This window comes from Branchiostoma belcheri, unplaced genomic scaffold, assembly GCF_001625305.1.
Source record: "Branchiostoma belcheri isolate BF01 breed outbred unplaced genomic scaffold, Haploidv18h27 scaffold2, whole genome shotgun sequence".
NCBI lineage: Eukaryota > Metazoa > Chordata > Leptocardii > Amphioxiformes > Branchiostomatidae > Branchiostoma > Branchiostoma belcheri.
Window position 1 is genome coordinate 3,487,344 of NW_017803490.1, and position 25,078 is coordinate 3,512,421.

Genomic DNA, 25,078 nt, shown 5'->3' on the forward strand with positions numbered 1-25,078 from the left:
TCAGTGATTCTATTGGTAACCGATGATTCTTTTTATTTTGATATACAGGCACGAAAGAAAAGTGCTTGCACAATATTTATGGCTGGTATTATCTATATGGTATAAAATGAATGGGAATATCATATCAGGCCACACATGATTCATAACTTAAAAATAAATTAACAATATTTCAACTACTTAATCTGAACTAGTTGCATTGTTGAATTGATTGCAACACTTTGTTCCATACAAAAAAAGTAATTTCTTTTACAACTTGAGTACATTTGATATGTAAGCTTTCCAACAACATTTACATGTATAAGTACATGTATTTCTCTTTTGAACAACTTCTACTAAAGCTACCTCCTAACTTGGCACAGTATAACATTTTCTATGCATTTGTAGTTAGATATGCTAGTTCTAAATAATCTTAACTAGCATACCGGGGATGCCATCACAAGGTATGTACGTCACAAATATTTTATAATATTACTATTATACTATTTACACTCATTTATACATCAACTATTCCGTTTATTTCAAAACATGGCATCTCTGAATCCTTTCATCATAATATAAGACTTAAACCAGAAATAGCTCTCATTGTCGGCTTGACATGTTTTAATTTTGTTTGGGGTATCTAAAATCAGATATAGTTCCCTGAAAGGCAGTGAACTTGCAACAACAAACATCAAGCAATGACTTGAAAGTTGTAAGCCAGAACTATCCTTTCGTATTATAGCTTTCTTACACAACTTTTTTTCAAGTCATCGGGGTAATAATGGATGCAATTCTGCTACCAGCCGCTTGGTGGCGCTGCAGTAATAAAATGCGACCCAAACGTGACTGGGTTTGCACAGGTATGCCCCCTCCTTCCCATTTCTTGGTTGTGTAAAACACACTCCTTATATCCATTGATAATATGCATTGAAATACGAGCCTGCTAAACTATGCTAATTTTATAATTACATCTACATCCTTGTGCGACTAGTTGAAAAGATACGATGGAATGGCACTCAGCCTTTTGTCCGACTGTTGTCTAGAGTTCGGGGAGAGTTTTTTGGAAGGTTTTGGAGAAGCTCTTGTCGGAATGTCCTCAGCATGAGACCTAACTCCCAGAGTACGCCCCGATCGACTCGGGGTCGGACTAGGTCTGGGGGAAGACGGGGTTGTTCTGTGTGAGTTAACAGGTGGGAATCGAACCCGTGCATTGTTAGTTGCTTTCTGCGCGGCCCGTTTGAGTTCAGGGGTACTGATTTGCGGCGGGCTACTTGACGGAGAGGTCCCCCCGCTACTTGATGCGGAGCCCGGGGTTAAAAACTTGCCTTGGACCTTCTTGAATTCGTAGAAGGACGACATGGAGAGGGATCGTCTCCGCACGCTCAAGTCACCCGTGAACTCTTCGTCTTCCTCGTCTGACACTGTGGTGCCTTCTTCTATCTCTTTTAATCTCGGCATGATCTTCCGGCTCATCTGCCACACGACACTGCTCTGTAGATCCACCAACTCCGGCCGTCTCCGCAAAGGAACGTCCCGGTGGCAGATCTCGAAGCTTCCCGACAGACCCCCGACGTCCGCTTCGGCAGACTTCGTCACCTTCGGCGCCTGCTCGTGGCTGTGGTCGTGCAACGCGAGTTCCGACAGGATCTTGCGCCCCCTGGCGACACGGCTTCGCTTCGCATCCTCCTTGCGTCTGACGACGGGTGAGAGGAAAAGGAGGTCCGGGGTTCGCGCTCGAGCGCTTTCACTGGCGTACTGTTGCGCGGTCTGGTACTCTATGTGGTCCCGTAGGCTGACGTTGGCCTTCCCCTCACATACAAGCACCCGGCAACAATCCATGTAGCCCAGCTTCGCCGCCTGAATCAACGGTGTCATTCCTACAGGGTGACAAAATATTTCATTCTTTGTAAAAGTAACGTTTGATTGTAGAATATATATGTATATAGATACAAAAATTGCATTTTTAAACATATATAAATTATTACATTGCTGTCTCCAATAATAGTTTTGACTGTTGAAAATGACAATTCTACGACAATATTCTTACCTTGAGTGTTAGCTTGATCCACGTCCAAACGGAACTTTTTGAAGAGGGCTATGAGCTTGGACACCAGGGCGACATTTCCCGTCCTAGCGGCGTGTATCAGTACTGTATTCTCCTCATTGTCAGGAATACCTGCAACAGATAGCAAACAAATCAGCCAAAACGTTCCAAAACAATATATACAGGTCTGGGCATCTTATTACAGCCCCCAATGCTACGATAGGAGCCATGAAGTCAACACAAAAGGCTGGGTTAATATTTAAACAATGAATTTTGAACTTGAAATCAAACCACTGCATTGATAAATGGAAAAACTGTAACAAGTAGGAAGAAAACTCAACTGTTTGGGGCAAAATATGAGCATTTATAGTTGATTCAGTACCAGAATCTTTTTTTTTTGCAACTCAGGAAAAAGTGTAGAGGCGAATCCGAGAACCAACAAATTAAATTGGTGTGGCCTACACATCCACATTAAAACAACACATTTCTGGATGTCAAAAAAAAATTGTCGTAAAGTTATCGCACGACGCCTTTACAAACACGTAAAGTTGTCCTGGGGTGTCCCCACAAAAAGTGCCCCGGATGTTTTACCCAATTGTACAGAGAATGTAAACACGCGGTTCTAGGGTTACTGTTGACCCGACTCACTTAATGGGACACAACACAAACGTCTTTCACGCCTGCTATATTCATTTTACATGGCTGTCAAACCTTCAATGGCACTTATGGTAAAATGTTCAAGCACAGAGGAACGAAAGCCGGCACTAGCGCTTGTGAAAATTGTTTTGCTCTTTCAGCTCAGTAGAAGGAAACTGCTAGCGAAACATTCATGTATGTCTCAAAATGGTGTCACGTAACCGTAGACTAAAAACACAGAGGAATGAAAACCAGGAATGTTTGAAGAATTTAACGCTCCCTTTTCAACTCATTCAAGGAGATCGAAGAAATACGGAAACATTTTAAGTTTTTAAGCAACCATTGAATGATCCACTAGTCTTCTTTTGATACGTAACGGAATATTTTCAGTTGAACTTCAGTGGTAGAATCGTTGATTCGGACTTGGATTTTTGTTTCTATGATTTCTGTACCTATGTTTACGTTCATGTTTATGTTCTGGTGTCTTATAAATTATTATATGGGCTGGGCGACAAAAGTTGCAAGACACGTAAATAAAAATTCATTCATTGTTGATCTAGAGAAAGTCTAGAGATCTTTGACTTTGGAAAAACAAATCGTCGTTGTAACAACAATGACTTGGGAAACATTGTTGACAAAACTCTGTATACAACAATGGAAGGAGAGTCTTTTTAGCCGAGTCATGAGCCTGTACGTAGTTCAAGTACGTAAGGGAGTGATGCTTCCAAAACAGCGTTTCGGTGCGTGCCAAAGTAGTGTACAGTTGGACTCTAGATCTGTTTGTGGTGTCTGGTACTTCTACCTCCTGCAAAGTTCTGGAATCACGCAACCTTCCTGTACATTCACAGTAAACATTCAAGTTCATTATCCCTCAAGTTCACACGGGAAAAGACCCTCACGATAATGTCCTTGCACTCGCATGTGTTTGGATCAAGGAGGTTAAAAATCTACATCCTTGTTTGGACCGACTGTAGAATAGGGTCTCTGATTGGGTGTTTGGATGCTATCATTTTGGACACCGCATCTAAACATAATCTACCAATACCTGACCTAGTATTATACATGTACACAGATATTGTTGGCAGGTGGATATGTCCATGTTTCTTGAGTTAGGGGTAAACTTTTGACAAGACTGACTTGTTTTTGGCGTGTCTGTGTGTCTGCTGATATAACAGGACGAGACGAAGGACGCCACAAACTGCCTACCTCTTCCACTGAGCCAGTCTGACCAGATGTAGGCTTCGCCTACCTTCCTATACGAATTGAATGGGATTTAAGTTAAATTTGAGTCACATTTGACCTGCAGAACACTGCCTCAAACACTGCTAAACTACGCCCGAACTCCAGCCAACCAATGGCCGAACAACACTCGAAGGAGGCCATATTTGGCTGTGTGACCTCTCACCTGGGTCAAGGTCAGGTTCATCCGCCAATAGCCAGACGACCTCCTCCCGCTCCTTGATGCACGCCAGCGCCAGGAGCGTCCTGCCCATGGTATCCTGGGTATTGAGGTCCACCCCGCGGCTGAGCAGACTGTTACAGAGTTCCCTCCGCTGTTTCCCTGTCACGTCACAATGGCACAACTGTAGGGGAAACAAAGTACAGTTACTATTTAGTTTATTCACCATTTAGTCATTATTCATTGATGATTTAATCAGACCATAATTTATCCTCACACGAACAAAGTAAAACCAAGGATTTTAAACCTCCTTTGCCATATTTTAGACCCAAGTTAGGAATTGAAATTCCACCAAAGATGAAAATTTCGGACAATTTATCGATGGAAAATTAGCAAAACTTTTTGATATTATGGAGACTAGAAATAATCCTCATTGAGAAATGGGAAAGCCATTAATAGAAATGACACTTGGCTACAAGTATAACATGTAATTTGGTAAACTTGTTTAGGTATACAGGTCCAGACCTAAACCCCTGTACTTGTACATGGAGATTTGTTACACCATGTAATATGGAGTTTTTATATTATTATTATAAGTCCGTTTAGTAGCCTTGCTCACCCGCATGATCGGAGTTTGTCCATGGTGATGCTCGTCCACTAAGTCCACATTGAAACTGTCCTCCTCCACCAGTCCTTTCAACGCCTCAAAGTTAGCGCTCTTCACCGCCTCCCTCCACCGACTGTTCTGTTTCTCCTGCGGAGTTACCGCATTGCGGTGCGACCTCGCGGCAGTCTTAGGGGTGGAGGTTGAGTTCTGGGCGGTGGATTTGTTCGCGGCACGCCGCATGGGGGTGGCGTGAGACCCCGGTCTGGTCTGTACGGGGTCGGCGATGTGAGCTAAGTGTTTGTCGTCATGCTTTCTCTTGCCCGTGTGGTGGTTGGTGTGAGAGGATCGGTGGTCCATGCCCACTAGAAGCGCGCACATCTCTCTTCACATGCACCGAGAGATCGAGAAAGGGACACAAAGTTTTTGGCGACGCCTCTGTCGCGGAGCCTGATGTTACTGTTGTTGTCCTTGTGTTTGGTTTATTCAGGATTCACATGACAAGTGCCTCTTATGGCAGCATCATCTGGGAAAATAAACAGCGAAAATCATCAATTTCTAACATCCAGGTACATTCTTATACGTTGTTGTATATATACATATTATAACATATCAAGGAGGTTATAGGGGATATACAGTTGAATTCGAGTATTATTCTACTGGTATAGTAGTCACTGGACCCCCCCCCCCCACACACACAGGTGAATAGGGTATCATCTCTGACTATGTCTCCTTTATACCTTTGTCATAAAATAATATAGTCACTTACGTGACCAATAATATGAAAACAACATCACACTTTGGACTTTGATATGAAATCCATCCGTTCACAACTATGTTGTTTTACATATTTGGGTAAAATCCAGTTTACATAGCAGAACTGCATTAGAGCGTACATGAGGCTTTTAAACAATATTCTATTATTGTATACGTAAAATTTATAGTATCATTTTGTTGCGGCAGAAATAGCATGCATTTCTTTAACTTTAATAATATCGATGTAAATATTCTGTAAAATGATACATAAAATGACAATAACATTATTGCAAAACTTTTGTAAACGATATAACGTATAGCTACTTCTATGCACTTGACAACAATACAATTAAACGTGTCTACTACAAAATACTATAAATGGTATTCGTAACACCCCTCTGACAAGACCCTGTCATGACTAAAATATGCCAGGAATCTAGTAGAGCTAACGGAAACATGCACACCTCCCAAATAGACCCGCCTTAGCAGTGTTAGTCATGTAGGGGTAGACAAAAGAAGACCGGTGCACGAGGATATGATGCATTATAAACTTCCTCGTGCATTCTCAAACAATATAAACGGAAAGAAGGAACAATCAACTTCGTCGGAATGTTGGAAATAAGTTCCCTTTTTTTGCAATTTGGGGCATTCCAGGACTAGAACGAACATTGTTGAATAGTAGAGACTGGCGATATCAAATATCTCGGCACACATTGTGTGTTTACTTGAAACTGTATTTGTTAAGAAATCCACACGCGGTATTTCTACACATTCCGGAGAAACCCTCGCCTCTACACATGTGCAAGGGCGGCTCTACACATGTACAGGGACGGCTCTACACATGTACAAGAACGTCTGTGGCCTACGTGCACCGTGTCCAATTTAGAAATCCCTTACATATACATACTGTATACCCGCGATTTTACACATTCCGGGAAAAAACCCTCGTCTCTACACATGTACAAGAACGGCTCTACACATGTACAAGGACGCCTCTACACATGTACAAGCACGTCTGTGGCTTACGTGCACCGTGTCCAATTTAGAAATCCCCTACACACACACACGGTTGTTGACGCTGTACACTAAAGACTCGCCTAAGCAGGTTTTACAACAGAAGGCTAACCTCTGTAGAACCAACAAGCGTTTAGATCCGGCTCATTCACTGTTACATGATGTAACCTCCACTACAATCCAAAATACGTAAGTCTAAACTACATCCGCCTTGTAGTCGTTTATATACGTAACATACGTTTCACAATCTCAGTCTTGGCGTGAACAAAGAAAAACACCTATAGTTCCGTGAGTAACTTCACAACATTGGTGGGACATTGGAGCATAACACAAATATAAACCACGTTAAAATGGGTACTTGAGTCTATTTAAACCCTGTAGAAAATTTCTGAGCATTAACTGAAACATTGGCCATGTAAATAGTTATAAGAACCCAATTTTCACACAAAAACACTTATAGCAGTAAACAAGAACTGCTAACAGCATATGTTTTGAATGGCCACATATTCAACGGAACGTGAACTCCCAAACAAAACATACTAAACGTACCGTATTCGTGAAATGTCTCCAACACGTTTGGTGAAATGTTCTTATCCACGAAAGGTTCTTATAGTCCCGAGTTTTACGCAGGGTTTTTGCTAGAGTGTTGTACGGCCACGTTCCCGCTCTACTACTGCTCAAGGCCTGCGTTAGGTCGTCAACAAAACTCTCGGGTAACAGGTGGCATTCAGACACAACAATGCGCGCCCCGCTATCCGACACTCCCACCCGCCTGTCGCGGGGTAACGCTGACCCTGCCCCGGCCACGTGATTACGGGTCACTTCATACGGTCCACAACCCCCCTACAAGGGTCCTACAGCCGTCCTCTGTCCAGTCTAGACACCATTCTTACCACCAATCCAGCTGATAAAATACTGCATTAGCATAACGTATGCCGCCAACGAAGTACAGTAAATATACAGTCAATACTCAGTTAGTATACAGTAAAAGAACGACTTACTACAAACTGGAGGTCCATGTTTACACTCCATACACTAGAATTCCCGCCTTTTCTTTCCATACACACAGCTTATCCCCACAGTATACACACATTTAAATAATCCCCAAAACACACTCGCTAGAGCAGTCAAAATAAACCGTTTGAAATTGGACGTAGTATTTATTACGCTACGTCGTAAACACTGGTCGGTTATGGGTTGATAATTAACCAGTTGTACAGTATTACCGAGAGGAGGCACGTAGTGTGCTGTACTGTAGTGTTGACCTTCACAGGCGCTTGTTCCGTGCTAGGTAAACATCCTATAGAAACGCGCCCGTTGTTGTTGTACAGATTCTGACAGGCGACACCAGTAGAATGGGTCTCTAAGAAGTCACCGCTAGTTCAAGTGTGTACAAGGAGACTTATTTTGGCGGCATTTCTTAGACAGGCCTTGCACGCTTTTATAAAAACAACGGAAGACTGTTCTACGGTATTAGTCTATGCACAACGAAATAGGGGCTTATTATGAGGGCAATAGATGTACTTTCGTATTGACAAATTATGTTTTAGAAAAGGCGAATATGGGCGAATATTTGGCGGGATTTCTTAGTCAGGCCTTGCACACTTCAAAACAACGGAAGACTGTTCTATGGTATTAGTCCATGTACAATAACATTGACTTCTTATGAGGGAAGTAGATGTATTTTGGTATTGACAAAATGTTTTAGAAAAGGCGAATACGTTTAGTGTACAAACGACAGCATACAGGTGAAAATCATCTCTTAACGTTTACATACATACTAGTAGATAGATAGTTATCACTAAAGGCATAGATAGATACATAGATAGATAGATACATGTAGATACATGTAGATATAGGTATATAGATTACTAGAATAAGGACTAGATGACTAAAAAGGTAGATGGGTAGATAGGTAGGTAGATAGGTAGGTAGGTAGGTAGGTAGATAGAAAGAAAGAAAGAAAGAAAGAAAGAAAGAAAGAAAGAAAGAAAGAAAGAAAGAAAGAAAGAAAGAAAGAAAGGAAGAGAAAGAAAGAGAAAGAAAGAAAGAACTCCATAAAAATTATTTGTATCCAAACCTGGAATGATGTGAGTTGGTTACACCTGCTCCAAACCTTTACTCCAGACCAGGGATCATAACACTTGTTCTGAAATAGATAAACAGTGTGTCCCTGGTACTAACCTCCTCCGACCACGGTCTGCTAACAGTATTACAGACAATATTCTGATCTGTCAACAGTACGGATCGCTTAATTGCACTTTCTGACGTTTAGGGTAAATAAAGTTGTGAAGTATGTTTGTTGAGGGCAAACATCCTCAGTATTTCGTGTGCCGAAGCGAAGTGATGTTGACGTTTTTTCAATGCGCTGTTACCTATCTGAATCCGTGTGGACATGTAGTAAAAAAATTGTACACTCTACAATACCCCGTTAGTTTTTACAATCATTTATCAGATGTGTACATGTAAATTGCTAATAATTCACATTACGATATTCTTTTAAAACTGAGTTTTAAAGATACGTTATTCTTTGATACCCTTCTAGTTCGTTCATTTATCAGATGTGTACAATGTTACATGTACACTGCTAAAATTTTAGATTACGATATTCTTTGAGTGCTGAGTTTTAAAAATACGTTATTCATGATATACATAAGGTTTTGCAAGTGCCCAGTCTCAAAATGGCTCATGATACGATGTCTCTAATCTCCAAGCAGATCCTAGGGTGATAAAAGACAGTATCAAATGCAAATTGACCAGTTGGTATCCATTGGCAAGAGAGGATCCAATACGCCACCCAGGGCCAATTTGACACTGTCTTTTGCCACCCTAGGATCTGCTTGAAGATTACGGTGTCTCCTTTTTCCAGTGTTAAACTTTCATGGTCGTTGTAGGAATTGCACAAGACAAAATTATATATTAGGTTTAGGTACAGTATTCGGTACATGCGATATTTTGGACATGTACTAAATTAAATGAAGACGTGTGTTACGCAGCCATACACATGTTAGCCTCCACCAGGCCTTTCGGAATACGGATCGTAGAATTCGGCAAAAAAAGAGAGTAAAACTGGCCAGGGGAGTCAGTCAGGGGAAGGTTGTTTTTTTCCCTCCGAACTGCGTGGCCAGTCAAACCCCAAGGCGGCCAAACTCCCCTGGCAAATATTCTCATATATATAGCAAGCGTAGTTAGTCTGGTAGAGACTAGTTAACACATGTAGCTCAGATACAGTGACCTACAAGTGTCACCCAGCAATGTAGCACGTTCTACTCTACCGTAGCGTACTAGTTCGTGCCAATAAGAAATAAGTCAATTAGATCAGAGGGGAATGACTGTCACATGGTGTTTGGGTCCATGCCAAGTTTCACAGTACAATAAAAGAAAGAAAGGAGCGGAGACACATGAGTATAAACACCCCGTGATGTTATTGTACATGGTGTTAAGGGGGTTTCCTAGGAGTTGGCACAACGCCAGGTATTTTCACTGTCAGGCGTTAAACACATTCACAACCTTCCCACGGCTCTATCCCGACCTCTCCCAAGACTAATACACGACAGAATACGATTACTCACGACTCACTCACAACTAAGAACGGTTGTGGGTTGGTAGCTTTTAACGGCTATTTCAAGACTAATATACGACATAACCCTATTACTCACGACTCAATTACAACGGAGCTACAATACAGTCGTACCTTACTCCCAACTACCCCAATTCTAACCGAAGACGGCCAACTCCCTCCCGACTAGTTCCCAACCATTTGGCAACAATCCAGCGAATTGAAATGGTCGCAACCAGAGACTATTAATATTTTTAGTCATAATTTCATGCAGTTGGCCATATGTGCCGGATAGCTCGTAACGTCCCCCGTCTAGATGTCACTTTATTCACTTCATTTATTTTACCAGTAATTACAACTCAGGCCATTTCGGCCTGCTTTTCAGGTAGTCCTGGATATACATAAAAAGTACACACAACAAATACACAGTACATAATCAATAAATATAAAACATAAGTACATAAACAATAAATTGTTCAGGTATGACTGGTGGACCTTGATTAATTGATATGAATCGTATGGTTGTTTTGGAACTTCCGAAGGTCCCACTTCATGGCATAGTGCCAAGTCAAATGGGTCAAGTGTTGTCCAACATTCCAACGGAGTTCGGACAACGGCACAAGCACAATATTGACCCATGGATACCTGTAGAATATATGAGGTACTTATGAAGAAAAATCACCACGTAATAACAGCCACAGCACAGGCCCCAAAACACGCGTTAGAGTGTACACTATATAAAACGCCGCCTTTGATATACACAAGCACATACTGTGTATAGATCTGATCTATGTATTTCAGGGGTGCCAGAGTATACAGTGCAATTTTACTAGTATACAGTGCAATTTTATGCAATACAGTGTGCAATTTTACAGTACAATCGTATCAGTATACAGTGCAATTTTACTAGTATACAGTGTAATGTTTCTAGTATAATTGTACTGTATACTCTGGCACCCATGTATTTTGCAATTCATGCTAGACTAAATAACTTGTCGTATGACATTGTAAGGCAAATTGTCTCCCTTCTTTATAAGGGATTTTTTTGTCTTATAGAATATGGCACTTACTGTGGAATTCATTGAGGCTGGCAGCTGAAAAAACTGCCCACTATGATTCTTAAATGGTTCACGCCCCGGGCACTTGGTGCGATTATCTATGGATAGATCTCATCAATTGTATCTGTGTAAAATGTTTCTGGGTTAAGATTTTCAGTTCCAAGAATCAGTTGTGAGTGTACAACTTGCAAACACGAACCACCCTGTAGGTGTGTGGGATGGACAGCCCACCAACACAAGCAAAAACATGCACTGGATCTGTAAAACTAGTCGTTTCAAGCAGGATGCTCACAAAGAGAGAATACAACGTTGAATTCTAAGCCTTGCAGTTTGTTGGACAGAGCTTTTAGAGCATTTCAATCCTAATACTATTACTACTGCTGCTGCTGCTGCTACTATTACTACTACTAGTTTTACTACTACTACTACTACTACTACTACTACTACTACTACTACTACTACTACTACAATGGTGTTGTCTTTCGTCATGCCTCTACCTGTATCAGTGTGTGCGTAGATAGATATTTACCCTCAGAACTTTCTAAGCCCGCGAATCTTATAACAAAAGAACGGGAGATCTCATGCCTTTGGGGCTTATACCTCTTGTTTCCTTGTCCCAGTGTCTTTCCGTCGTTTTTCTAAACCTAGCCTTTTGCTGTTATTCTATGCGGATATAGTACCGGATAAAAAATCAAGAAAGAATGGTGATCTTACCTGATCGTTGTAGCGCTGGGTTCTTGTTCTCCTATCTAGATGAGAAAGTGACCGAACAGGTAACAGCGCTGAAAATAACCCATCGGGGGCTTACCAGCTCGCAACTTAAGTGTGTCATCATTCAAACCAATCATGCGGAAAAAAAGCACCCTAATGCTGTTCTATCTGGTTCTGACCAGTTTGACGTATGTTATATCGTAATGAGCGTGCCCTGGCGCCTCATCGAGTAATTGCAACCTCTCCAGGGATACTAGTATCTTATGGCTATCAGTTTATCGAACTGAGGTTGATTGGTATCTTTTGTCCGATAATTGTCTATAATGTTGACTCCACCCAGGCCTTTCAATACAGTACAAACGATCCTCTTACGTATGTAGCCTCGGAAAATAGACTCTCTTGAAGATCTAGAGAGATACGGGAGATGGCAAAATTGATACATGATTGTAGCCTCATTCAGGCTTCAGGGAGCGGCTGCAAAGAGTAAAAATTGGCCAAATAGACAGATAACATACCAGGGGAGTTGGTCTGCTAAAGGAGTACAGTTTGCCGCACCTGAGCGAGCAATTTCTACTCTTTCCAGCCGCTCCGAAGCCTGCTAGAGGCTAGCGTGTTAGGCCCGGAATCCGTATATATAATTTTTGCGGTTAGTGTCTTACACCTATACGTTAGGTTTATAGAAGATATTCGGCTGTTCAGATGTATACATTGGACTTCTTTTAATCAGTTCATTACTTGGAGAGGGAGTCTACATGAAGTCACAAGTCTTTTTCATTTCCGAGAAGAAATTTAATTGCCTTACTTGACTAAAGATACTATATAATAGCTATAGTTACTAACAATAAATGTGTAGCCACTTAGGTATACAGTAAAACTGCATTCTCGACAATACGTAAACATGTATAATGTAGTGATGTCATTATATTCATAACATACGTGTCAGTATTCCGTGTTACAAGTCGTCTAAAAACAGAATCATAGATTTTGTTACTGAGGCCCAAAGACATTTCTTACATTCGAGATCATCCTACAATTAGACCAATCATATGCCATTATCCATACTAGATGAACTATTGATTTCAGTATCGAGAGATATCATTGGTCAAGACAACATGACATCAGTCTGCTTCTGGACATAGAGTAGAAATGAATGACTAATATTCTAAATACCGTTATAATATAACGACAATACATTTACAGCTAAGGTAATATTATATCTATACATTAATGTCTTATTTAATTACAACTTCGTCAAATTCTTCGTTTGCAGAAGTACATATATGGACAACACATTTCCACAAAAACACTTTACAATATTCATATATTTCTTAGTTGGATAAATACTCTGAATAAATAATCTTACATCACTTTACACAAACAGTGCAACATAAATATCTTCTAATTTCTTTGTGTTCCACAAGACATATATATATTCATGTTCTACAATTTAATATTTAAGAATTATCTCGTTGATGATGAATGCGATGATTTTGATTGCAGAAAATACATTGAAATCATGCAAATTCATAAAAATTATGCGGTATTGACTGATGTGCTCAAGGGCAATGAAATACTATACATATTCCTTGATATTACGTCACCACGTGATTACGTGACCACGATTCGCGACCGGAAGTGAGGTTGTTGCTCACATTACGTCATTTCCTAAGGAATGCTAGGGGGGGGGGTGCCCAATTGCCTTTGACATAAATCATACAAATACATCATCAGCATTCAGACATGATGTTGGTTTGTTACATTACAAGGATGATACCATGTGCAACTAGAACCACAACTATTGATACATGGATTTGAAGTTAAAAAAAAAATTCAAAAAGTCTATGATCCTAAAGAAAATAAAGAATAGTCTCTGATATGTCATCCTATTCAATAGTGCTATATAGCTATGTCTTTGCACTCGTAGTTAAATCCTTACTGGTTGCACTTCTAAAGTCTTTCTTCTTTTCTATCAAATTAATCAAGTATTTTTAAATATCTTTTTTTACATTTCTTTTTCTAAACCCTTGCTATTATATTACTAAAATGGCTTTAGTGGATGATTGATATATCCTTTCTTCTAACATATAATCTTTATTTACATTTGCGCTTGAAATTCTGGGATATGTCAAATCTGGGACTTTGTTCTTCATTTGTGAGCCCATGGATCGAATTTGTCACATAATAATAATAGTTCATAACGGTTTACCAGCTGACATATACAGTAACTTATGGTTAATGGTGATGTATTGTCTCCTAATGCTTTCCTAGCATAGGTTGGGTTGGGGGTTGCTACGTATGCAATACTTTACCAAGACTTTACCAAATCTGAAAAAAAAGCAGCGACCCCCTTCAGCCTCTTCTTAGAGAGTTTTGTGGCAGTTACAGAATTTTGTAGTGCCGCCAAATGGCGAACAATCAGTTTCAAACTTGACATTGTATTTCTTGTGGATGCCATTTGCATCCTGGCAAACAACATGTTGTGTGGTTGCTATAATCATTTGTGGTACTGGCTTGTCTATTTTTCACTATAACAGTTCAGATACCGTACGATGTACTTCCGAAACTGTAGTTCTATAGCAGTGCATGCAATCAGATATTTAAGCCTTCTTAAAGCGTGCGTAAAGAACAGAACATTTACGCATGTTTTAAGGTATGCTTAGATTTCGGATTTCATGCAGTATGGGTCGTGTACGTAATCTCCAAGCAGAACTTTCGGTGGCCGAGAAGACTGTATGACATTGGCCAGGCAATATCTATTGGCCAGACAGCATTCCTGGACAATGGATACGGCCTGGCCAATTTCATACTGTCTTTGCGGCCACCGGACGATCTGCTTGGAGATTACGTGTCCGCTCTAGATGTCCCTACTGCCCGGGTGTCTTCAGCAGGACCGTCAGACAGACGTCCTCCCGTACCGCCCCGCTCATCTCCCAGATCCCGGCGTTACTGAACTCGTTAAAGGACAGGTCCACGCTCTGGAGCTGCAGCAGACCGTTCAGACTCTGCACCAGGGGCGAGATGGAGCCGTCACTGATCTGATTCACGGCCAGGTCCAGCACCTCCAGCTTGGACAGCGTCGGCAGCGCCTGGATCACCTCCGCGGCACCGTCGTCCCCGATCTGCGCGGAGTGGAGAAGCAGCGTGCGGAGGTGCGGCAGGCTGGAGAAGGACGCCGCCAGGGCCTTGGCGCCGTTGTTGCCGACCGCGTTCCACCCGAGATCGAGGAACACCAGAGATGGCAGGTACTTGACGTTCTCCGTCACGGCAAGCATGGCGGACTCCGGGATGGAGTTGAACTGGATATTGAGGTGCATGAGGTGTGTGAGAAACGGCAGCGAGCTGGCCAGCCCCATTGCACCAGCGCACCCTATCCTGTTGTTATAGACCTGCAGGCTGCGGAGGAGGGATAGGTGCTTGAGGTTAGCTCCAATAGGAGCGAAGTTTGCCTCCTCGATGAAGCTGTCGTTGAGATCCAGAGTCTCTAGCGAGGACATCCGCTGGAGGGTGTAGGCAAGAGCGAAGGCTTCGTACCGCCGGAGGGTGAGGTGACTCAGGTCCAGGGAGCCCAGGAGGGGCAGGTTGCTGATTTCGTTGACAATCTGGTCGATCATGTCGCTCTTGATGTCGTTCGCCTCGAGGTTGACTTGGATGGGCGGGGAGAGTTCGCTGACGTGCCGGAGAACCTCCACCACGCCGCGGTCACGGAGCGCGTTCCGGCTCATGTTCACCTTCTTCAGACTCTTCAGCTCCGGGAAGGTCTTGGCCAGCGCGCTCGCCCCGTCTGCCCCGAGGTTACAGTCGGACACGTTCACCTCGTTCATGTGACTCATGTGAGGAAAGATGGCGGCCAGCGCGAGGGCACCTTCGTACGTGACGTCATTTCCGCTGACGTCCAGGAGCTCCAGCCGTGCCGTTGCCTTGACCAGCCCCTGGGACAGGTAGGAAATCCCGGAGAAGGTCATACCGTTGTTGGCGACCAGGAATCTTCTCAGAGACTTGACGTGCGGCATGTTCTCTGCCATAGCGGACATCCCCTCGTCTCCGAGCTGGTTGTCTGACACGTCAAGATGGCGGACGACAGGGCAGACCTTGAGGAGAACGCCCAGCTCCTTCCCTCCGTCAGGACCCAGACGGTTACTGCTCAGGTCTATCTTGGAGACGTGGCGGAGATAGGCGAGAGAACGCGTCAGAGCCGACATGCCGTCAGCCGTGACGCAGTTACGGGACAGGTTTAGATGCTCCAGCTTCGACAGCGAAGGCAGTACCTTGGCTAGCCGCAAGATGTCCTCACTGTCTAGGTAGTTAAACGACAGGTCGACTTTGCGGACTTTTATCTCGCACTCATCGAGACTGCACTGTCCGAAGTCTTCCTTGAATCTCATGGCGGCCAGGACGGGTATGAGATGTAGCAGTCGGCAGAGCGCGTCCATGTCTCCGTCCACGGCGCTACGCAGGGCCACCTTCTCCAGGAAAGGGTCTGCCTCAAGTCTTCGCATCAGTCCGTAGACTCCATCCGAGATCGTGAGATCTGAAGGAAGGATCTCAAGTCTCCAGAGAAACTTGGAGACGTTGATGAGCTGTACGAGCGCCGCCATGCCCATGGAGGACAGGGTGGGGAGGGACGTGAGGTCAATGACCTTGTTGGGGAACATGACGTCAGCTAGATGTACCAGGCTCTCCATTTGGTTGCTCTCGCTCATGGCGATGAGGCAGGCCTCGGCGTCGGCGAAGGACCCCGTCTTGGCCGCCCGCTGGGCCATGGCTGCTAACAGCGGCTCGGCGCTCTCACCGAGAATCCCGCACGAGAAGGAGCAAATGTTCGGCGTGTACTCCAGAGTTCCCACACAGTGGTGGATGACGTGGTAACTCGCCATCTCTTCTTTTGTCAGTTTCCCCATCAGGATGTTGAGTTCGCCACTGATCCACAGTGAGATACAGTAGTCGTAGACGTGTAGGCTTGCCCCTGTGCATTCCGAGCTACGTTCGTTTCCCTTAAAGATGCCGAAGGAGTATTCTTCAATGTTGTCTGTGACTCCCTTCAGCTGGTGTGACTCGATCGACATAATCTCCATCCCGATCAGGTTGTAGAAACCGACGCCTCCGACGAACGCGAGCCTCTCTAGCGCCTTACCGTACGTCTCTTTGTCACTCATGTCGTTCGTCTGCGCGTAAGAAAACATGTACTCGGCTATCGAGAATTCTATGAACTGAATGAACTTTGCGGGAAGCTGACGGCCGTGTTTTCTCCAGTATAAACAGATGTAGTACCACAAAAACTCGTCTTCAACGATGGACTGGACCACTGGACTCTGCCGAGCCATGTCCACGAATAGTTTGTAGGAGAGGGAGTCTTCGTTGAAGTACTTGCGAGCGAACTCCTCCAGACCGTTACACGGCACGATGTTGTGGAACACGCCGACGTGAGACATGTCGAAGAAGTCCTCGCAGTCGCTGACGTCTGATTCGTCGTCTGAGTCCATCTCCGTCAGGTCAGACGGGGTCAGGAGCAGCTCGGAGAACCCGGATGTGACGGTCGAGCTGGTCGGCCATCTTGGAATTCTGCCCCGAAGGTCAACTGATGCTGACCCTGGTACATGGTCCTCGCTCGATACATCTGTAAAATAGTAAAATATCAAAGTACTTTTTAGTACATTCGAGAGCATTACAGCAATATACAGATGTAACAATAGTATTATAGTATTAAAGAGATACTCTCACAGTATAAACATAATACCATAATATCAAAGTTAACGTTAACGTCGAATGTAACATTCAGCAATACAAAAAAAAAACAGTTACGGTAATTCTTACCTAAGCAGGCCGGGGGTGATTTTAGAAACTTCCCGTCCATTAAGTTTTTACTTCCTATCGGTGCGTTCCCGCAAAGTCCTTTCAAGTTCAACTTCAAGTTCGGCTTTGTCCTGTTTGACGAACCCTGGTCCGGCAGGGCGGGCGGGTACGGCCGGTTTCCGTTGATGTCCTCCTCCGGTTCTGGACATTCGACTGGTTTACTGGCAGGCTCTTCACTGCAGGGCACTATTCTACCGACAGCGCCGTCTAACGACAGTCTGTTAAACTGCATCACTTTGTTCCCGCCGCGATTCTTGTCTTTAGGCTCCCCAATGTCGTCCATGGAATATAAAGTCCGCATGGAGACAAAGGAGCTGTTTCTGGATGTGGAGTTACTCCCCGTGTGAGTCCCCGTTAGGTGCATACTGAGTCCGTTCTTCTCTCCGCCTGCATGGTACTCCTTCACCACTTCTGTGGCGCCTCTTTTTACGAAGGGTTCGTCGGTCTCTGATAGAGGGGTGCCCGGGACGGATGTTCTGGTCGTGCTCGGTACGGAGTACACGGAGAGGATGTTATCCTCCTCGTAATCGGACATGCCGTCTTCGCTGGACTCTATGCTGAGGGAAGACCGCCGGCGTCGGGCCATGACAGCCGAACACCCGCTGGGGGTCTCTTCTGTCTCTGTATCACTGTCCAAGTCTGAATTCTCGTCCACAGAACACTCACTGCTTGTCTGACTAGACGCTAGCGACGTCCCTGACTTCACGGAATCAACGCTTCCTGTGGAAAGTCTACGGGTGTTCTCTTTCTTGAAGACGTCGTCTGAGGGTACGTCTGTGTCCATGCTTGCTTCTGAGGCGTCTTTCTCGGACTTCTTGAGGAAAGGGATCGGGATGACGAACGGAGAGCCCTCCAGGCTGAGTTGGTGGAAGAGGCCCCGCACTGTGCCCGCCACTGAACCCTCCATATTTACTCTGCAAACGTTCCGCCCCCTACAATCAGTAAAACAAGAAGAGAGACACTCCGTAAACATGCTGTTAAAATCTAACGTAGAACACATTAACCTACACTTAATCAACGTTTTCAATTACTTCACACAATGATTGTACCCCAGAGAAAAATATGTTGAAAACAAGTACACAAACACCGCAATTCTGTCGCCAGAAAGATTGGAACGAATAGCACAAGAGGAGAGATTTTGTCATTGAATGTAAATCAAGGTACTCAAACATCGCTACACAACAAGGTCATTGGATGGTAATTTGCTGCCACTTTTAAGACTGCTGTGAGGTAAATATAAGGAAGACATTTCAGAATCCAGTCAACACAGAATTGCATTTTTTTTACCATAGACATATATTGGATGGTACGAGGCACACACAATATAATAGGTCACCTCTAGATCTGAATTACACACTGTTAGTGGCGATTTTGATTAATAATGATATATGATTTACAGGGTAGAAAATTAACCCAGCTAGGTCATAAATCGTGTTATGTTTGCAGAAAAATACAGCAAATTTACGGTAGCTCAAATGATGAATTAATATTGGTGTTTGAACTATATATCTGGACAATGGATGGGTTATTCAATAATATAATACTTCATATCTGTGATTGATGTAGCTTGGAAAACTCGTAGCAGCGACGGCCGTGAGGTTGAACATTCTAAAGTTATTGCAAGGAGGTTCAATCCTTGGTCATTGTTATTTCCTCCGATGAATTAATATTGGTGTTTGAACTATATATCTGGACAATGAATGGGTTATTCAATAATACAATACTTCATTTCTGTGATTACTATAGCTTGGAAAACTTATAGCAGCGACGGCCGTGAGGTTGAATATTAAGATTCTAAAGTTATAGCAAGGAGGTTCAATCCTTGGTCATTGTTATTTCTTCCGATGAATTAATATTGATGTTTGAACTATATATCTGGACAATGGATGGGTTGTTCAATAATACAATACTTCATATCTGTGATTGATATAGCTTGGAAAACGTATAGCAGCGACGGTCGTGAGGTTGAATATTCTAAAGTTATTGCAGGGAGGTTCAATCCTTGGTCATTGTTATTTCTTCCGATGAATTAATATTGATGTTTGAACTATATATCTGGACAATGGATGGGTTATTCAATAATATAATATTTCATTTCTGTGATTAACAGCTTAAAAACTTATAGCAGCGACGGCCGTGAGGTTGAATATTCCAAAGTTATTGTAAGAAGGTTCAATCCTTGGTCATTGTAATTTCTTCCTTGTACTGTGCGTTGGGAGTGACGCTAAAACCTAACACACACGCCAAGATAAATTGAATCGCGTTGAGAGAAAATGCTGACGGCAAGCAAAAGTGCTATTTCGCGAAGACGAATTATCATATAACGGGCGACAGGCACGTTCTGTGCCTAAAGCAGTGGTTGGTTTTGCCGGGTAACGTCACATTAGGTGTGCAGCGCACGTCAGGTGTATTTGTTCACGGCTCGCGGTGGGCCTAACGACCCAGGCACGCGGCAGCTGCCGCCAACACACACGGTCACGTAGGGACTGTACACTTCACAACTACGGGGGTAGATAATGTCAAGTAGGGACCGTACACTTAAGAACTACGGGGACCCAAACTGTCACGTAGGGACTGTACACTTCACAACTACGGGGATAGATACTGTCAAGTAGGGACCGTACACTTCACAACTACAGGGGTCAAAACTGGCAACACACACGGTCACGTAGGGACGGTACACTTCAGAACTACGGGGGTAGATACTGTCAAGTAGGGACTGTACACTTCACAACCACAGGGGTAGATATTGTCAACACAAACGATCACGTAGGGACCGTACACTTCAGAACTACGGGGATAGATACTGTCAAGTAGGGACTGTACACTTCATAAATACAGGGGTGGATATTGTCAACACACACGGTCACGTAGGGACGGTACACTTCACACAACTACAGGGGCCAAAACGCACACGGTCACGTAGGGACTGTATACTTCAGATATATACGGGGTGCAAAACTGTCACGTAGGGACTGCACATTCATAACTACAGGGAAAGAAACTGTCACGTAGGGACTTCACAATCATAACTACAGGGGCCACTAGTTACCATGGTAACAGACAGTCTGGTTCAGGTCATTGACCTTTTTGGTTTGGAGAAGAAGTAGCAAAATCAATAATTTTTTCTTCGGTAGACATAACAGACTCTCATTACAGACTCTGGACTGGATCACATAAGCAATTTACTGGCTCTTGTCTTAACATTATGATATGATGTGATATATGATATATTCTTCGTGGCAACGGGGTTCGAACCCGGAACCCAGGAGTAAGATGTACAGAGCCAATTCCCGGTCTTCCAACCGTGAAATTGAACTGGCGGCCATAACGTGGAGAATTTCCTGGAACCATCGCGCCCGTTTGACCCTCAATTACCCTCACGAAGCCAAAGGAAACAGGGTGTCCATGGTAAAAATTTACTCGTATTTTTACATTTCTATACGTACTAGAACAGTCAGACACATACTAGCTATACTAGTCATTGATTCTTTTACAATTTCTAAAATATTTCATTCTCGTTGTAGATTCATTGTACGGCATGTCTGATTTTTGTCAGTCTGATTTTTGATACAACCGATATTTTTGTTACGCAGAGAACACGAGCCAAACAATTATGCACAATCTAAGCTTTAAAGTATATCTGTACGTCAGCAAAATTAAGCCGTCGGTTGTTCACAGCTGAGGTCTGCATTTTGTACGGAATGTCTGATTTTTGTTAGCCTGATTTTTGAGACAACTTATAGTTCTTTTGAGCAGAGAACACGAGCCAAACAATTATGTACAACCTAACCTTTCAAGTATATCTGTGCGTCAGCAAAATTACGCCGCCAGCGTAGGTCTGTCATTTGATTGGAACCCCAGATACGGCGATAGCGGTGACATTTCGCTTGAATTCATCTCATTATTGGCCAATTTGCGTGCACATGGGCAAGACACGGGACGATAGACGTAAGAAGACGTCAGCACTGGGGTGTTTTACTAGTAGTACCTTCTCCAGGGCGGTTTAATAATATGTTTTCGGTAGCACTTTAGCTTTTAACGGCGTTTGCTTCTTGTTAAACAGCATTAATCAAAATAAATGTTTAGCAAGTTTGTTCACTAGAAAAAGCACTAGACGTTGGACCCTCTAGCGGGCTTTTCTGGTACTGCAGCGGAATATTAGTATTGATTGAAGATTGATCCAAAATTTACTCGGGTATTCTATATTTATGTTTACCAAGGGAAACATATTGTTTTTGCTACGTTTCCTCTTCCTCTTCTTCTCCAAACAGTGACCTCTGACCTGACTGAACCAGACTGTCTCTCACCATGGTAACTGGTGTTGGGTTACATCATGTTGCAATTTTATTTTAGGAGGGATTTAATCTCCTGTCACCATATATATGAATGTGTTTGAGTTAACAGAACAGATGCGAAGGTAAACATTATGCATTTGCTTTGCAAATGTTACTTTTCTGGTTCTATGGCAATGTCAACAGTACAGCACCCAGGCTAGCTATACCTTGAGCCAATCTCAGCCAGTATCATCACCTGTATTCATCTTACAGATTTCATCTTTTCACCCAGACGGTCTATGGCTGACTTTCTTCTCGCTGGTTACTCTCCCAGCGGCCCCGGTGTAATTTCTCAGCATTCTGTAGCCTTGGAGATAAGATTAGTTCGCTAGCTAGTAATTTGGACTCCATTGCAGATAGGCCATGTTAATTTGATTATATGGATGGCATCCTCTGGGAACCCCAAAACTGATGCGAGCGTGCGAATATAAACGTTTTCCTTCACGAGAATCGTTTTTTTTTTTGCAAATCAGAAAAAAAATGAAGAGGCGAATCCGAGAACCAACAAAATAAACTGGTGTGGCCTTATCAACCCATTGTTACGTGCGTGGGTCTCGCGTGGTTTGGTGCGTGACGTAGGTAGCGACCTCGGGCGCGCTTCGATACACTGATAGTTGCCGAGGTGACCCTTGATGTCTTCGTATTGATCGAGATCTCAGGGAAATACAACTGTCAGCTCGAGGAGGAGTTATTGCCTCCTGAACTCTCAGAAGAAATCAAAGTTTGTATCGACTTTTCTGATGAAAAGGCCAGTGTGAGAGGGGCCTCGAAGATGGGCCGAAGACTACAACAGCACTACTTCATTGAAAACTTTAGCGTCCAAGAAGTTGAGGCACATTGAACACATTGAATCTTGCGAATCAATATATAGTGGAGTGGGCTTGAACTTAGCTGCTTACCCCGCGGAACATATTGATTCCTTTTTAAGGTCCTCAAACTACGTCATTGGTACGAGGCATGCTTTGTTTGGGGTGGGTTTTTGGGTTGCTAGTCCAGCAGATGTTACAGAATGAGTGGGTGGAGATTTGGGTACTTGATTGACAGGGAGGATAAGCCCGGAGGTGAACCGGCACGCTCCGGGTGGAAGTAAGTGGGCGGTACATGGGGGAATTCAGGAAGTATGTGGATAATAGCCGGTTATAGATTACATCATACAATTCCCTTTACAGTTCCGAGAACTCAAATCACTAAAAATCTCCAATTTCTTGTTGTTAGAATACATCCTTTGGTGAATATGAGATGTCTTATAGTTAAAGCACTTCCGTATACAATACAAGCCACATAGGGACTTCGGATGAATTTCTTATGTTGGCAAATACAATACAAAAAGCTGGTATTTTTTGAAAGATAAGCTTATGAACTAAAATCGTATGCGAGGCCGACACACTGCGCCGCTTTATATGTTGGGGAGGGGTGCTGGCGCATGGCACTGTTGACATTTACGAAAAAAAATTCATAAAAAATCAACACTTTGAGATATTAAAAAATGCTCGCATACGTTTGTTCCTATTACTAGTGTGTGCCTTTCCACAAAATATGGTGAATAAAAACCAAAGCGCTGGCCAGAAAAATTGATTTTTCTAAAAAGGGGGCGTGGCTCATAACTCGAGATGACGTCATGATCACGTCATCAAAATTTGCATAAATTATCATCTTCCACTAAGGTACTCACACAAAAAAAATAAATGACCATAGGTAATCCTAAGTAGTATTTTTAGGATGTCCCCAAAGTCCTCAGCCACCCTTCCATACCACCTTAAGGATAACCAGTTTTGTTCAATATGAATCGTGTACATGCTTTATATTATATATATGGAAAAGAGAGATGTGTTCAATTGTATTGAAGTGTAGGGCAATTTTAAGATAGCTATAATTGCGACAAAGATGTGGATTCTGTCTCATGACGTTGATGTGATATTTGATATAAAAATCACGTCACGCCACTTGAGCTGCGCCCGACGCCCACGTACGCTCCGTCCCGCTCTCCTGACGCCGTGACGTCAGCGCGACGCAGGACATCACATGTACAAGGCACGTGTACCTCTTAAGTTCAAGTCTTTCCGACAAGAACACTTAATGTTAAGACTGTTATAGCCTCTCTCTACATCCCGTTTTAAACCTGAGTAGGTTAGGGACAGTGTCAAGCACGGCTCTGGATCGTCTCAGCGTATCCAAGATAGTAGATTTGGCACAGGCACAGTTCTGGATACACTTGGGATATCCAGAACCGTGCCTTAACATGTGGGTTAGGAACAGTGTCAGGCACGGCTCTGGATAGTCTCACCGTATCCAAGAAAGTAGATTTGGCACGGGTACAGTTCTGGATACACTTGGGATATCCAGAACCGTGCCTTAACATGGTTCTGGATAAAGAAGGGTATCCAAGAAAGTAGATTTGCCACAGGCACGGTTCTGGGTGCACTTGGGATATCCAGGACCGTGCCTTAACATAGTTACAATGGTTCTGGATAAAGAAGGGTATCCAAGAAAGCGTATCCAAGAAAGTAGATTTGCCACAGGCACGGTTCTGGATACAATTGGGATATCTAGAACCGTGCCTTAACATGGTTCTGGATAAAGAAAGGTATCCAAGAAAGCGTATCCAAGAAAGTAGATTTGCCACAGGCACGGTTCTGGATACACTTGGGATATCCAGAACCGTCCCTTAACAGGGTTCTGGATAAAGAAGGGTACTAGACATAACAACAAGTATTGGTAAAGTGTCGACATTCTCCCAAATTTCAGGATATTTCCAGGGGAGCAACTTCTTTCCATTTACCTCAATAAAATACACATACTTTTTTTCGGTTGCTTAGCTTTCTATAAATTCTATTTTTGATTCAATAGTCTCACACAAGACCCGAGGCTCTAGATTCGCGCCCTGCAATTACGCTCTAACTACATGTACACGTAGAGTTTGGGCTCAAAATAGATACTGCAAAAATAACTGTCTAGGAGTTAATGAGAGAGAGAGAAAAACCCTCAACTTCACTTGAGAATAGCTTCAAAGATCAGAAAAACACTTGTACGCAAAATATAAAACGCCCCCATATCTATATATTTTTAGAATACATTGAACTACGTGACTGCGTACGTGTGAACAAATGTGTACATATAAGGGGTTGAGAATA

At 43.1% G+C, this 25,078-nt stretch overlaps 2 protein-coding genes across 5 annotated transcripts; both read right to left on the reverse strand.

Annotated features, from left to right (window-relative positions):
* Window positions 1-530: 530 nt before the first annotated feature.
* Window positions 531-11,871, reverse strand: LOC109468587. 4 transcript variants are annotated; one of them, XM_019766891.1, is made up of 5 exons: window positions 11,764-11,871; window positions 4,678-5,188; window positions 4,065-4,242; window positions 2,027-2,155; window positions 531-1,856 (listed from the first exon to the last, which is right to left on the reverse strand). In XM_019766891.1, the coding sequence occupies exons 2-5, from the start codon at window positions 5,041-5,043 to the stop codon at window positions 967-969; spliced, it is 1,563 nt and encodes a 520-aa protein (XP_019622450.1). In that variant the 5' UTR covers window positions 5,044-5,188; window positions 11,764-11,871; the 3' UTR covers window positions 531-966. The 4 variants fall into 4 exon arrangements, with proteins under 4 accessions (XP_019622450.1, XP_019622449.1, XP_019622451.1 ...); XM_019766890.1 differs by lacking the exon at window positions 11,764-11,871 and adding an exon at window positions 8,513-8,655; XM_019766892.1 differs by lacking the exon at window positions 11,764-11,871 and adding an exon at window positions 7,434-7,808.
* Window positions 11,872-14,559: 2,688 nt separating this feature from the next.
* LOC109468564 lies at window positions 14,560-18,588 on the reverse strand. The gene is made up of 2 exons (XM_019766826.1): window positions 17,572-18,588; window positions 14,560-17,374 (listed from the first exon to the last, which is right to left on the reverse strand). Exons 1-2 carry the CDS (start codon window positions 18,581-18,583, stop codon window positions 14,625-14,627), a joined length of 3,762 nt encoding a protein of 1,253 aa, XP_019622385.1. The 5' UTR covers window positions 18,584-18,588; the 3' UTR covers window positions 14,560-14,624.
* Between the last annotated feature and the right edge of the window lie 6,490 nt (window positions 18,589-25,078).